This window comes from Diorhabda sublineata, chromosome 2 (genome assembly GCF_026230105.1).
Source record: "Diorhabda sublineata isolate icDioSubl1.1 chromosome 2, icDioSubl1.1, whole genome shotgun sequence".
In the NCBI taxonomy this organism is placed as follows: Eukaryota; Metazoa; Arthropoda; class Insecta; order Coleoptera; family Chrysomelidae; genus Diorhabda; species Diorhabda sublineata.
In genome coordinates this window covers 35665501-35682110 of record NC_079475.1, presented here as the reverse complement: position 1 = coordinate 35682110, position 16610 = coordinate 35665501, and the positions used below count along the sequence as shown (strand labels likewise).

At 31.5% G+C, this 16610-nt stretch overlaps 2 protein-coding genes across 3 annotated transcripts; one reads left to right on the top strand and one right to left on the bottom strand.

Moving 5' to 3' along the window:
- Positions 1-3495: 3495 nt before the first annotated feature.
- Positions 3496-14621, top strand: LOC130452795 (coiled-coil domain-containing protein 85C). The gene is made up of 8 exons (XM_056792250.1): positions 3496-4046; positions 5252-5526; positions 7103-7210; positions 7750-7930; positions 10400-10597; positions 13112-13216; positions 14071-14276; positions 14386-14621. The coding sequence occupies exons 1-8, from the start codon at positions 3833-3835 to the stop codon at positions 14428-14430; spliced, it is 1332 nt and encodes a 443-aa protein (XP_056648228.1). The 5' UTR covers positions 3496-3832; the 3' UTR covers positions 14431-14621.
- On the bottom strand, positions 9543-10332 carry LOC130452796 (uncharacterized). 2 transcript variants are annotated; one of them, XR_008911001.1, is made up of 2 exons: positions 9979-10332; positions 9543-9711 (listed from the first exon to the last, which is right to left on the bottom strand). XR_008911001.1 is itself a non-coding variant. In XM_056792251.1 (2 exons), the coding sequence occupies exons 1-2, from the start codon at positions 10224-10226 to the stop codon at positions 9638-9640; spliced, it is 306 nt and encodes a 101-aa protein (XP_056648229.1). In that variant the 5' UTR covers positions 10227-10332; the 3' UTR covers positions 9543-9637. The 2 variants fall into 2 exon arrangements, 1 of the variants encoding a protein (XP_056648229.1); XM_056792251.1 differs by having other exon boundaries at positions 9995-10332.
- Positions 14622-16610: the final 1989 nt, after the last annotated feature.

The following is a 16610-nucleotide window of genomic DNA, read 5'->3' as shown; positions in this document are numbered from 1 at the left end:
GATATTTACCTCCTCCTTACCGATGCAGCACCAATTTTCATTTTACGGAAATAACTCAGTTCAGTTATTTTAAGATTGATTGATAAATTTGAGGGTATATTTACTTGTTTTTTGATCAGTGCCTAGGATTAACATCGTGGATAAGATTTGCGAATTTATTTTTTTTTCACTTTTGTATAGACAAGTGGATTTTGGGTTAGAATACAATGAACTGAATGAATGTCTCAATTTATCATTCCATTTGACCCATCATATCAAAGTGTGAACAGGTGAGCTGATATTATCACCTGAATTTGAAATAAATCATTTGTTAAAGGAAAGCTGTTATTATTTATAATTAAAACATTATGTTTAAAAAACGAATTCGCAGTCAGTAGGATTCGTACAATATTGAGAATACTGTAAAATCGCTTTTGCTGTTGCACGTTGAATTTCGGGATTTACGATAGCAATGTTAATAAATTAAATAATTAACATATGGAGAAATATAACTTCATATTAGATTATTGAGCTATTTTATGCATCATAATTCGAATCCTTTAAACATTTAAATGGCATGAGTGATAAAAACGAGCACTATTTACTCTGTAATAGCAATCAGAGCTTACTATTTGAGAAGATGCAAGCGGTCATTTCGTCCTGAAGGGCACACTTCAGTTAATTCTCATACAATTATGTGTAGTTCGTTGTTAAATTTGTATTTTGATTTTATTGTGTTTTTTTCTTTTGTTGCTTTCAGTCAATTATATCGAAATATGCATTATAGCATTCGTCGTTGATCGGTGACGTGAAGGTGTGGTACACGCCCTGACGCCTTTTCGTTTTTTTATAACAATCTACCAAGGAACAGATAGAATGCATTTTTATTGCATTCAAGTTCAGTTCCTTTCCCTTACAATGTGACGTTTGACGTTCGTAGCAAATTCTACATCCATAAACTTGACTTTGCTCACGTTAACCTAAAAATTTTGTAATTCTTTTTGAAGCGTGTTATTTTTGTGCTTTTGTTTGTAATCCGGTATTTATGGTCGATATCATGAAAAATAATGAGTTTTTTATTTGGACAAACGCAAACAAATGTTATTGGCTCTTTTCTATCATCACGAAAGGTTAGGCCCCTTTCACAACAAACAAATCCGAATCAATCAGAATCAAGTTGAATCTGATTCGTCATCTCCATTCTTTCACACCAGCTAAATCAACCTGAATAATTCTTACCTGGAATGTTTAATTCTTCGCCAATTTTCCTCCACACAGAAGATATGAGATTTCTGTTGCCGTGATTTTTATCACTGGCGTCATAAATCGCACTATTTTCTTTAACTTTTAAAATTATTTACTCCACGTCCATCTCGTATGGTTGTTGATTCAAGACTGACCGGACGAGGAATCTGACAAGTTGAATCAAGTGCGACCTCGAATCAAACCTGATTGAACCAGATTCGTCCGGTCTGAAGGCGGGAAAAGAGTCCCTTCACATTTAAACGGAGCGCTCGAAGCCGAATCTTGGTCAATCAGATTCAACTTGATTCGGAGTGATTATGATTGATTCGGATTCTTTTGGTGTGAAAGGGCCCTTATGCATTTCAATATTTTCAACAGCAGGTAACAGCAAACGTCAAACGGAAAGTCTAGTTTATGGATCGGTCATAACAAGATACATGCCTCTCACGCAATATGGCCGTCATCAAATGTTTTCTATTTTAAAAATCGACGTAACAATACTAATTAAATTATGTGCAACTTTTTTCTCATGGTTTCTCAATTCATTTCGAATTTGTTTAGAAACTAATTATGTATAAGTAAAAGTTAAGTAAACATTTTCCCTCTTTAACTAATGAATAGAATATGAAATTAAGAGATTGAAGCAGTTTATATCTCATTAACTTCCTACTTAACATCCGCTTAAGCTTTTCAAGCAGTCACAATAATATATATGTATACATAAAGAGGTTCTCATGAGAACGCATCTAAATGATATATCCTACCTACAGTATCTACATCTATGAATTCTTAGCTTTTGTGTCAAAGAAAGCCAGATTGCCTCATGGCATGGCATGGCCTCTTAACATTCTTGTTCCTTTCAATATCAAAGTGCATTGATTACCGCCACCACCACGTCATTATAAATTATATGCGGACAGGGCCGTATAGGCTATTGAAAGTTATATTTTTTAATTTAAATAACATTAAAAAGACTATGAATGCCTTTCAGGTTAAAACTGAGATAAGTATCTTGGAATATTGTACAACCGCTGTTAAAGAAGAATTATTTTTAGAGCATCTATACGTGGGAGGTAAGATCAACATTTGCCACGGCTAGTAAAAACTAAAACGCATCTATTATATTCTCTCCTCTGCGGACTCTCTTTGAAACCAGAACTTCTTTTATTCGTAATCCTTCAATAAATTCAAGAATACTCGCTGATTTCAGTTTTGTCTGTCCATACGCTTAATTTGAACTTTAAAAGTGTTTGTCCAAAAACGCTGTATTCAATCTTGTGTTTTGGAGAGCCCAAGTATATAAACCTTTATAGGAGGGTTGTCAACAAAATAAACCTTATTTTCCAAGGAGCTACGGACACAGGGAAAGCTGTTAGGCGGGATTTAGCGAAATTGGCTTGTATCTACCAGTTCCCGCATAAGCGAGCTGTCTACAACATTCAATCTTGTCTTGTTAGCCGTGAAAGATAGAATTTGATTCTTACGCCAGGTGGGAATTCGCTTTGTGACTCTTTTTTTATGTCCAAAAAACGTTACTCCGATGGACATTCATTCCCAAAGTGTGAGGTTGCAACATATGCACAAATGGTGCAAAGAATTCAAAGACGGACGTACAGATTGGAATGGAATACGGTATCTCAACCCCTTTACAGCCCAGACTTGATCCCCAGTGATTACCATCTCTTCCCTGAATTAGAGAAGCACTTGGAAGGGACGAGTTTCATAACCGATTAAGAGATGAGACAAGTTTTAAGCTTTCTTCTCGGTGCAGTGGCATACTTCTACGACTCGGGCATAAAGAAGATGGTACATCGTATGCAAAAATGTATTGATCTAATCGGCAATTATCTCGAAAATAGACGGAAGTCTAAGCTTTCGAAACATGTAATATTCAATGCGAATAAACATGTTTTTCATTGTGATAATTTGTTGGGAACCTTATTTTATGGACATTCAATTTTTCTGATACCAAAATGTATCAACAATTTCGAAGAACAAATTTCCTGTAACTTGATTGGAACTCTTCCTTGATTGATCATTTCATTTAAAAAATTTTATTTGTTCCTTATTATACCAATATATTTATAATTATGAAGATATTTAATAAAATTTATAATAACTTTTGATATTCTTCCTCACTTTGTAACCTTTTAAAGATTTCTGTCATAAAATGCTTTTGTAATTTTTAAATACAATTAGATTTTATTTCACAAATTTAGAATATTCTAAATACGCGCCTGTACGTACCTGGTGACGAAGTTCTTATGAACTGGGTACTCGAGGTGGTACCCATTCGTAGAAGGCCAAAGCAATGTTATTTTTCAGCCATGTTTGTGTTAGTTCGGTCTGAATAAGCTCGAAAATCGATTTCTCGTTTTTATTTTAGTGTACTTAATTCTGACTTGCGCGTCAAAGGGAAACTCTCGTAAAAACAATTATTAACAGTGAAATCAAAAGCTATCAACAATTTGAAGTGAAACTCTTGGTGATGTAGTGACCCAGATAATTTTAAAGACCAAGCTGTAGTGCATGTGTGAATGTATTTGACAAGTTCAAGTTATTGAAAACATTGTGAAAATGGTGTCTTAAGAGGTTTTGGTGCCGAAATATGTCTAACAAAAAGGCAATAATTGGAAAACCCAATACAGAAACTGCAGTTTTACCACCTAGGTATCAACCACCACCTATGCCCACTGGGCAGGGCATTCTGAAAAATTCACCCACAGAGCCCATAAAGAAAACTCAAAAAACAGGAGAAAATGTTAAACCTCTTTACCCCAACGACCACCAGCCAGTGAAATATTTTCCAAATCCACAAACGGGTAATATAACAAATTATATTGATTTTTATTTATCAAGAAAAAAAAATATTAAGTCAAACATCTTTAAATATTCAAACTTTTGAAACAATGAAACTTTGTTTAAAAGTCAAAACTAAATTGATTGAAAATTTTGATTCTTTTGATGAATAGTATCAATTTTTTTACAAAATGACAGTTTTTATCAATGTACTGCCTAATCATGGTTGAAACAAAGCTTCTTTAGTAGCAAACAATCTGCTACCTAATTCATGTATTTTTGTATTGACTATAATTTGATGGAATTTGATTGAGTTGACTTGTTACTAAATATATTACTTTATTAATTTAAAATGCCACTTAAATATGATTGAAAATTAAATATAAATCAAAAAAGTATATCAATTTGATTAACCTTAACACTACAAATCTGAAAGAAAATAAGATAGATAAGAGAAAGGCAGATAAGTAAAATTGTTAATCAAAATACTGAGACCAAAAAGCCTTTCAAGAAAATTGTAGTACCAGCAGTTCTATATGAATCAGAAACGTAGAAGATGATAAAAAAGAGAAAAAACTGGAAATATAGGAAATAAAAATCACAAGAAAAATATATGATGGTGTCAAAATCGCAGAAGTTATTTGGAGAATATTTACAAACAGAGAACTAGATCATAATAGAGTTAGTTAAAGCACAAAGAGCAAGATGGTGAAGGCACATTACCACAACAGAGAATTATGAGAATGGTGCTGGAGAAGGAAAAAAGAGGGAAAAGAAGTGTAAGAAGACTTGTAGAGCTGCACTATGTATTTAATATTTACAATAAGTACAAAAATATATCACCAATCCTAATTAAAATAAGTTACAGCACTGTACAAATTTCAAAAAGTCAATATTTTTTTTAGATAAAATGGTAGGGAATTATGTTAAAAATGACATCTTCAAATGATTGACACCATTTTGTTTTTTGAAAGCTTTATAAAAATTAATTTTATCACTTCAAAACAAACGTCATCTAATCTGTTATAAAGTTTTTTTGAAAAAAAATTCCAAAAAGAATCTTAAAACTGGGCTCTTTAATGGTGTTACTGCTTAATAACAAATTACATTTTTTAGTAGATTAATATGTATCATTATTTTAGTAGACTGTAATGAATTTTCTCTTATTTTTTCATACATAACTATGCACAATTATAAAATAGCTCATTTTCTTCTTTTTCGAATGAAGGAAGAATCCAACAACATCATCAATACCCACCACCAACTAGGCATCCTCCAGATGACGTTCGAACAACTCAATTACAGATCCACCACCAGGATAATGCTCCTCCAAGACCACGCTTACCAGATGATCCAGGTATACCACAAATTCACTTGGATTTACGGGCTCCTCAACAGCGACAGCCTATTAGATATGACGATGAATTCCTGAGACCTGAAATGTTAAAATTCACACGCAAACCTGAAGATCCACGTTTTATAGATCCTAACAGGCAGTTTCAGGTAACACAAGTTTGAATTTAATATCAATTAATATTAATACACTGCACCAGAAAATTAACACATAATAATTCCTTAAAATTAAAAAAAAGTTTCCACGTTTTTCATGGTTAAAAAAATGAATTATAGAAAAAATTTATTTAAATATTATAATAATTTTTGCTCAATATCTATGAGGACTACTTAAAACCAGGTTCCCTATTGCATCCTGAGGTCGTAAATGAAAGCTCATTGTTGCTCCAAGTTGAGGAGAGTGAGGCTCTAAAGAACTCATATTATGCCATAAATAGTCAATTAGGTTGAGCCAGAACTTGTGGTCCAAGCTAGAGTTGCAATTTTTGTAATACTCTAGCCATTTATAAATTTGTATAGAGACGACCTCCCAAAATGCCACTCAAAACCATAATACTTCTTTACTATTCCCATAATGTTGTATTAGGTGTATCACTCGCCGGGACTTCATTTGACTCTTCTACAGTGGTTGCCATTGAAACGACGAAATATTAACTCCTTACTGAAAATTTTCCCATTAGCCTTCTACAAATTTAACATATGATTTAATAGAATGATTTGAAAGTTAAAATTGTAAAAGTTGCATCCTGCAAATCATGTAATTGGATATGAAATATTTTAGATTACTAATATACATTCTTGAAATGATACACTAAATGTGACATAAGTATTTCAGAATGAATTACTTCATTGAAAGTAAAAATACATTTCACAAATAAAAGTTGTTTATTTGCATAAGTTAATATTTTTGACATGTTTGTAAATGCAAATGTATGAGTTTTTCCAATCATATTGTTTAAAAATTTTAATCTAAAGATTTAGAAATTATATATTATTCTTTAGATTGTTATTTAACCTGATTATAATCATCATGGCTCAGCATTAATCAAAGTTCAGGAGTCCAATTTTTTTACAATTGATATCAAGCACATTAATGTATAAATAGTAAATGTTATACAACCATTATAGATAAATTTATTCTTGGTATAGTTAAAAATAAACCAGTATCAATAACATTTCCAAAAATAGAATGTCCAATTTTTTCTCATTGAAACCATGATAAGAAACTTTGCTATAACCTATTTTAGGACTAGGTAAGATTGGATTAAATCGAACTAAATATAATTATTTGAACATTGAGTCACTATAAAATGTTGTAATGCAATATATTGTAACATTTTTCGTATTTTATTACACTTTTTTATTTGTGGGTGAATTAATAAACACGTGACTCTTACGTTCTTAATTTATTTACAAACTATACGCTATTTATAATAATTCACTTATAAATCTCACTTTACTAATTCGTTCTATTTACTACCACAATCAATTTAAAACTAACTGCGTTTAAACAAATCTTTTATACAGCTAAATAAAATTCTACAAAGTTCTAGAACAAAAAGAAATAAATAACTAGAGTTCTAAAAGGAACCATCAAAGGTGCGTCCACCATTTAATAAAAAGTTGCGGGAATTCGCGGAATTTCGCGACAGGGCCGGCCTAAGGACCCATTTCGCTAACTTGTTCGTAACAATATGGATATTAATATTCATTGAACCATTTTCAGGGAGTATTTTTGGAATTGCGATCTTTGAAAGAAGCAAATCAACATCTCGCTGATGATAATCAGGAACTTAGGGATCTTTGCTGTTTTTTAGATGACGATAGACAAAAAGTATGTAAAACATTTTTTAACCCATGTCAGTAAATAAAAAAATATTTTTGATTAGTAAGATTTTGAAATAACAGAAATGTAATGATTTATCTTCATAAACTAGCATGTTTTTATAAGTAAACATTGCAATTATTCAGGCATCTTGTCTACATGAGATAAAACTATCAAGTAAAATTTTGAATTGCCGAAATGGCGCTGCAAATTTTAGAAACATTTCCGTATAACATTTCGACTTAAAATATTCTGAAAATTATTTAATTCAAATGAATATGCAATTTTTTAGAGTTACTAAAGACTAAGTGTGTCATTTTACTAAAAACATGATGAGACAGTGAGAATAAAGCAAAAATTATATATAATTCTTCAATAAAATTCAAGTAACTGAATTTTTATATTGATAGGAAATGGATTACTGCAGAAAACTCTACTCATTAGTAAATTAATCTATCTACTCGTTCACTTGATTATTTTCGAAAATATTTTTAAATTACTCAAAGATAAATCGTTTAAAAATATATTTAACGTGATTCTGTTCTAAGGGACGAAAATTGGCTCGAGAATGGCAACGTTTCGGAAGATATACGGCCAGCGTTATGCGTCAAGAAGTATCTGCTTATCAAGCAAAACTCAGAGAATTAGATAACAAACAACAAGAATTGATTAAAGACAATTTGGAATTGAAGGAATTATGCCTGTATTTAGATGAAGAACGTGCCAATGGTGTGTAAATAATTTATCACTAATTTCTTAAAAAATTTGTAATTTAAAACAATGTTTCCCTGTCCGTGTACCTCTTCTACGGTAATTAAATTTGAAGAGAAAAGAATCAGTTGGGACTATGTCTGACAAATATATTTTCAATTTATGCGAATCACTTTTACTCAAGTATCTGAAATGTGACATTAAGGTCCAATACACATGGAGCAACTATGAAGAAACTATAATCAAAAGTGACTGAAGTCACTAACTGGTTGTCATCTCATTAGTGACATGTATCTGCACATATGTCAGACCAATTGTGACCGAAACATGACTGACTTAAAAGTAAACAATTCTTTTAGGTTTATATTAAGTTGAGATTATTAAAATTTTCAACAATTTTAAGCTTTTCTGACCTTATTTTGAATAAATGATTATGTCAGAAGAACATATTTATTTCCCCATTTTAACAAAGTGACAGGAGATATTCTATATCACCTTTTTGAAGTTTAACTATATAACAAAAAACGTTACGTTAACCAAACAATCCACTCCAAACTTCTTTTGCATATGTACAAACTATTACATTCGACCATCTTTAAAATGCTTGCACATTTGGAGGTCGACCCCCAAGCATACTCTAAGGATGCTACAGAAGAGAGCCATTCGACTTATAGGAGATCCAGAGTTGACCAGAAACTTGGACAGCTTAGAGCATAGATGAAAGGTCGCTGACCTGACCTGTTTTACTACAATGGCAGTCTAATGGCTGTCTAACATAATCCCACCTAGAGCCTGCCTGCAGAGATTTCTTTCTTTGGAGAAATGCAAGTCTGCCAAGACACATCTTTCCGGAGCACTGCAACTTACAGAAGTCACCTCTTGTGCTTGCTTTTTACATGAAAAATAACAAATATGGTTCCAATAAACAAAAAAATTTAAATAAATGAAGACAATAATTTTATTAAAACGCATTACTAACCTGTTGAAAAGAAAAACTCGTGTTGTCGTGATCAGATTGGAAACAAAATAACCTTGTGCCAATCTTGTGAGACAATCCTGATAAGGACCATATAAGGTAAACGTCATCTCTGATCTGCGTTACATCCTCATAAGGTCCTTGTCAGATCATCCTGACCTATAACTTACCAGGTTGCGGAATTACCTGAAAAAGTTCTTGTCGAGTCCACACAAAAAATCCTTGTTGAGCTATATTCTTTCTATCTTCCAAAAGAAGATCTCGCAGAAAGCGCTAATGGGAACGTTATTTTGACGGTTACCGAATATTAAACTGTAGTTACCTTGAGTATATCAATCACCATATAATTTGAATGAAGAGAAAGAAAACGAAACCGCGTTTTACAATCTGAACTGGTTCCAGGCGACGTGTAAATCGTAAATGCCATAGATTAGTTTTTATAAATGATCAGGCAGGAGCTGAGTTCTTTTCAATATTCAATGCTCTGTGTGTAGTTCCGGTGTCAAATACAAAGGCTGCTAAACATTGCAAACTGGTAGTGATTCGCCTCAGAAATGAGTTTCTTTTGAGTTGATCCGTGTGTATTCGGTCTAAGGGGTTAGGGGTACACAGAAACATGAAAAAAATGGTATTTTTGAATATTTTTTTTGCCACTGAATCATTTTATTTTCCAAAAGTAAAAATATATCATTATTACAACATGCTTTGACTTGTTTTCCCTAAAACTTGAAACAAAAAAATTGTTGAAGTTATGTCAGTTTGTGTTGATCCAGTTCCAACAGAAGTTCTTTACGGTGACCATCACAAGTCCTAGGAGATTCATCTAAAATCAATCAGACAAAAAAAGTTGTATCAATTTTTTTATAATTACCAAAATGGTAGCCTCAGGAAATTTATTTCCAGATTTTCGAGTAAAAATCAACAGTTTGTTTATAAAAAAACGAAATTAAAAAAAATCCTTCGATCAGGCACATTATTTTTTCCAAAAGCTGTATAAATTTCAAATCTACCCAGTGGTTTTTGAGTTACAGTGGTCGCCAGTTCAAAAAAAGTGCTTTTGAGTTTTATTGAGAATTATTTAATTACTTACACTGAGTCATATATACCTGGACCATATAATATTTCTTCAATGGTTGTGGAAGCTTCCAAAATATCGATTTGTGCTACCTTCTCGAGTGCCACATTCAAACGTGCAGTATCCGTTTTATCGGCGTACCGATGAGAATTAGTTCCACAATTAAAACCCAGTGTATTCATTATAATCAATAATGAATTCGTAGTAGCTACGTATGTAGCAATTTGTATCGAAATCAAATCAGTAATCATCGTTTTGAGCATATTTTATTATCATTTTAATACAAAAATAAAAGTCCAGAGTCTGCGATGAATCAACTATTGACCTCAATTCTTTCCTATTTTGTTTTTTTTTTCGCTTCAACATTCTTCTAATGTCCTATTCCTGTCATTAATTGAAAGCGTTAAAATATAAGAAAAAATATTTTTATGCGCAGGTTCTTTATGTCCCAATTGTGGCAACAGTACAGGAGGTAATCTTAGAGATGATGGAGACGGTTCCAGTTCAAGTACAAATGCAGACGAACCGGCTGTACCTCAACAATTTACCTCAGGTGGAAATACGCAAAGAAGATCTGAAAGTAGAGAAAGGATTCTACACGAGAGCTTGGCGAGACAAAGAAATACTTTTAATGGTAAATTTATTAATTTAAATACAAGGGTTGATTTTATTATTTCTAAATACAACTGTGATTTTTATTCCTTGAATCAGTTTGCTGAAAATTTGTGAACGATTTTATATTGATATATACAAGGTTTTTCTAAATTCAGGAGATTACTCGAAGGAAATTGAGTTGGGTCTTTTCTATAACAAAATTTCCTAATCCTACCCCTTTTCGGGTTATCACCCTTGAAAGGTGGTGAATTTTCAATTTTTTTTCAAGATAAAGTTTTATGAAATAAGATTATAACTCAAACTCCTTGTTTTCTTTGAAAATATTTTTCATCATCAATTTTTTTCCCGCAACTAATAGTTGCAAAGAAAAAAATAAAGACCATAATTTATACTTTTTTTAATTTAAGTGGCAAACAGTTAAGATGTAAAATATAATATTATTCATAATAAATACTGAAAAGTAAGGGTTGCTTTCATCCCAGTATAATGTAATAGGAATATTGATAAAATACCCATACTTAGTGCACGAAAATTACAGAATTTCAAATTACTGCAATTTTAGAAAAAGATAATAAGAACACAAATTGAGTCACCACCTCTTAAGGTTGATAAAGGGCTTAGGGTGGGCTTAGGAAATTTTGTTATAGGAAAGACCTAATAATTTAATATCATAAGAGCAATCACCTGAATTTTGTAGAATGAATTTATTTATAATCACCCTGTATATTTATTTATTCTAAATATTAGCGTTGTGAAAGTATAGGGCAATCCAGAACCATGACAATGTTTCGTTATAACATATTGTGACTTTGTGATTATATTCCAAATCTATATCTCAAATCCTGGTAATTCAGATTTAAACGTTATTTTATTATTGTTAGTAATATCTGTTCTTTGCTTGTGTGAATGAACTACTATGTATGACTCCAGTAAACCCACAGTAATTACAAAAACTGTGTAGTTATTTAACCTTGTTTAATATTTAGTTTTCTTCTCATCAGCTTTAAAAGCTTTACTAGAAAGGGTGTGTTTTAATAATATACTGATAAAAGCTAATATGTATGCTAAAAGGATAAATCTGTCTGCACTTCTCGAGTACATCCTCATGGAAATTCTCCTAGAACGTTTTCTGTACTTGTACATGGAGTTTCAGTCTCTTCTAGTACAACGTAAAGATATTCTTTCATAAAAAGATAATATTTAATTAAATTCTGCCCAATTAGAGCTGAGACTACGGACAGAAAAATGTAGACTTCGTCATGCATCTTTTCCGGTAACCTTTCACAAAGACAGAATTAATTATTGTATGTTGTAAGTTTCTTATTTTACAAACTACAAATGTGATATTATCTACAATAACTACATTTTGTACATTAAAGTTCAACATGTTTTATACCCATGTTTAAACTGAGGGCCCAATCAGGGTTCAATGTGTCCCCCAGATGTACTGGTTTCCCTGAAACAAAAGAGGCAGAGGCTGGACTGTATCTGCAACCTCTTCTGGTTTAAAGAATGCTATTTCTGATTCTTATAGTTAAATATGCAATTATTCGCTGTTTGAGCTGATAAATGAGCCAAAAATTGTTAATTAATCCTACGATTTATGTTGACAATATAATACACCTAGATGGAATTTGCTTTTGTTTTGCATATTTTCATATAAATAACAAAAAGCAACAAAACAAATTGTAATAAAACACTTTAGAGTTGCACATCAAACTACAGACTTTTATATGCAAATTAACTAAAGTGTGTCCCTCATGGTCCTTGCCACTTGATCTAAAATGATTAATAGTGTGCGGTCTTTGAAATAATACGTTAAATGACCTTGTTTTGTAACATGCCATATAACGTTTTTCTTCAATTATTTTGAATATTTATTCCTTGCCTTCCCTCTCATCACCAGCAAGAATTACTCCTTCAGGTCATGCGATCGAACCAACGCGAGCCTTGAATCTTTCTCCATCCCTGTACTATAGATTCATGTCCCATCCTTCTTTATCTCGTTCTTTCTCAGAATTTTCCATTATTGAAGTAAGTACTTTCAACCAAGATGCTTGGTATACTTCTAGGTTATAAAAGGTCTCACGTCTCATATAATCCTGATTCATGGGTCATTTATAAGAATATTAATTTTTCGAGGTTTTATTGAATTTCTCGAATAAAGTAGGAGATCGATGTCAAAATATCTTCAAAAACTGCTAGAATAAATAAATCCGAAGTGACTACTGTGCCACAATACGCAAACAAAGGAATATTCAAAATGTTTGAAGAAAAATGTAAAAAGCCAAATGGCATGTTACAGTTTGTTTGGAACTTTTACCCCATAATAATTTAACTGTTGTTGTAACACCCAATTAATCATGCATAATCTTGGTATTCTGTTTTTTTACAAATACATGAATGTTTCGAAAGGTTATAATTAACCTTATGAATCTCTACTAACTACTTAAAGTGGTTCAAAAATTCTTTTGATCCAAGCTAAACGAAAATGCACAACATTTTATTATTTTTGTGTTTGTTTTTTTTTTAGATCAAATAATGCAGTACGTACGAAGCTTGGAACAAAGAGTTAAACAGCTTGAAGATGATAAACGAGCGTTGACACACAAAATTAACCAAATTGCTACACAAACAGGTGAGGACATAACATTTAGTTATGTTTTAATTGTAAAGCCTCGAAATCATTTATCTCTAATTTGCCTATTTATAATAGTGTGTGCTTCTTATCTCACAATTAGACATCCTAAACAACCTATATAAGTAGAAGAGATTATAGCTATGGTTTTTATTGCTCACAATGTCTGTATGGCTCACAGTATTAATGTCACTCTATGACACTAGTTCCCAAACTTTTTTGTTTTATAGATCACTTTCAAGATTTTGCTGGATCCGGTGCACCCGTGCAAATTTTTTATTCTTCAGTATATTGGGACTCATCGATCATTGTCAAATAGACCAAATCTGGACCACTGGTGTTCTTCCAAGTTCAAATGATCTGTAGCAAACTGTAACTGTTCTCTTTCATGTAGTAACACAATTCGGTGGAGTGAAATAGACCTAAAAAACTTTGCCTTAGCTCTTCAATTCCCAAAAATTAGTCCTTATTTGCATCAATTACTCACCTGTAGCTTTCTTTCTGCCTCTTGGAATTTTTTTAAGCTCTAAATGTTAATTGACTGTTTGTGCCTCTTGTACTTGTGAAAAGCTTCTCCAATCAAGCACTAGCTGTAGTACACTTTTCTGGGGTAATAATATGATTTCAGTAAAAGTTAGGTTTCATTTTAGTTGTAGTCAAGTCACAGAGCTGGGTCGCAAATAACTTAGAAGTACAGTAAAATGTATTGATGAGTATTGGTTTATCAAAAAAATTGAACTAGTAATAGAGTCATGTGTAAATTTTGCTGATCCATTAATTGAAAAGCTAAGAAAATTGATATGGGTCTATTAATAATTGGAAATTTCATAACATTGGTTTATTTTACGTTTAAGGGGATCCCAGTTTGGCAGCACCTCAGGATTTGGGAGCAGGAATGTTAACGGGTCGACCGGAAGCAGTAGTTAGAGCTCTTCAAGTTCTCGAAGTTCGAGAGCAATTAGAAAGAGAAAATCACGAGCTAGGTGGTGAAAATATGTCAGATACCACCTCTCAAGATATGGACGATGGGGAAAAAGCACTAGTTAGAGAAATGTGTAATGTATGTATTTAGATTCTATAATGAGAAGTGGTATCAGATAGATACTACTTAAGGCGTCTATATGTGAAATATATTGTTAATATTTTTATTAATAAATGAATTTTTGTAGGTGGTTTGGAGAAAACTAGAAGATCCAAATACAACCAGGCGATAAAATATAACCAATCAAATTAACTGTCTTGCCTATGTGCTGTAAATTTGAAAAATGTATAATCTTAAGATTGTTCAATTTTTTAATATTGTAATAAGTTTTAAATGTTATTTTATTTATTTTTTTTTACATTAAATAATGTAATTTTATTTATAAAAGCAAAGTTTATATATAAATAAATGTTTACTACAAAATTAGAGTTTGATCATTACTCTATTTGAATAGGTACTGCTGCTCTCTAGCAAACAATTTTGAAACAACCTGTAAACGATTTATAATATTCCTTCCTAGTCACTTCTGATCTTAACATTCAAGGTTTTGAAGAAATTAATTTATTATCGACTTTGAAGAACTCCATAAAATTCCAGTTTCTTGCTAAATCGTGTTCTATCTATCTACACTCTAAAATTGTTTAAGCCAATGTAATTTTAATAAAATTTGTGGTGATATTATGCTTTATATTTGCTGGTAAGCTTTTTCTTTGCTTTTTTTATTGTGCTCACAAAATTCCAGTTATCTTCATTAATTTCCTTTTGTTTAAAGCAAATTTTGTATAATAGTTTCAGTGTAAATTCGTATTTTCTTTTTATTTGGGGAATAGAACTATTCCTATTTCGTTATATTTTAGAAAAAATATAAATTCAGTTTTTTTATATAAGCTCCTTTTTATTCAAATCTGTTCTATCTACTCGTTCCTTCTGTAGTAATTCCCATCTGTTCCCGTTACCTTTCTTGTTTTATTTTTTTCCGCAGCTCTACAGTTGTCAGGTTGAGAGTTCGACCACTTCCAAAGAACTCAACCGGTACACCACAAACAAACAAATTAAACTCAATCCAACAACTGGGAATTCAGTTCAGGGCTGCGAAATCTGAGTTGTTTTTAATTTATACCTGCTTTTATTCGTTGTGCTCCCGTGATTACGCAGTTGATGCCAATTTATCACTTTTTCTGTAACTGTAACTAATTGGGATAATTTTAATAACGCACATTATCCTTTGCTTTATGGAATAATGTCATGGTTAAATAATATATAATTGAATCAATAAAACTTGTTTTCCCAACTCCCACTTCTCATACTACAAGAATTATAATATTATATTCTGTGATAACTACAAACTTGATTCTTATTTGAATCTTCACTAGCAGTACATCTACTGATATCTGTGATGGGGGCTGAATGATTAAATAAAAAATACACCGTTAAAATTATAAATGATGATAGATGAAATTGTCTTGAAGGGAAAACCAGAAAGAGATAAAATTCACAAATACTTCTGTAGGTAAATTTATTTTGATAAATCCTTTAGGTCACAATCACCAAATTAGTAACTACAATTATATAATTTTAAAAGTAAAACTACAAACATTAAATTTGTTGGCAACAGGAAAAAAGAAACATTCCAGTATATCTTTTGTATTGAACAGACATATTTTGTTTTTTATATCGACATTTTGATACCATTAGATAGGTACATAATTTCTGAGCGCACCTAATAGAAAAACTTGTGAAGGCTAAAAAAAATCCGTTATAATTTAAGTCTTATTAGAAACCTTGCAACTCCAGACCCCCATTTTGTTTAAAGCTAACCGCAATTAGTGCTATTTAACTTGTACTGTTTCTCTTCAATTTTTTTTTCGAAATTTGATATCTGGTCACTATTACCATCATTTATTAAAAAGAACGAGTCTTCCTTTCATTTTTTTCATCGTTAAGTTTTTTGTGTCTACTATACAATTTGGTGCTATGGAACTATGAGGTTTGCGAATTAAGCCGACGATTCTATTATAATTTCAATATTTCAATAATTTGATTGATATAAAATCATGAGATTATCCAAAAATATTTAAGTATTCTATGATCATAAATAACAAATACCATCCTTAAAAGGTATGGAATGGGGCACAACGGGTTTATCAGAAGGCCTATATGCTTAACGACCCTTGACCGCCCACTATATAGTTTACTATTAACTATGGAGGTATAAAACGTTTTTTATGTCATAAGTGTTGTTTTTTGTTCTTATCACCTAATATAACAAAAACAGCAGATACAAAATGAAAACATAACTTCAAAAACATTTTGTACTTCTGTTTTAGTAAAATAATAATTTTTTTAAAATATTGATTGCAGAATAAGTTTTCTATATTTCAAACGATAACAATGGGATTAAATTTTTATTCA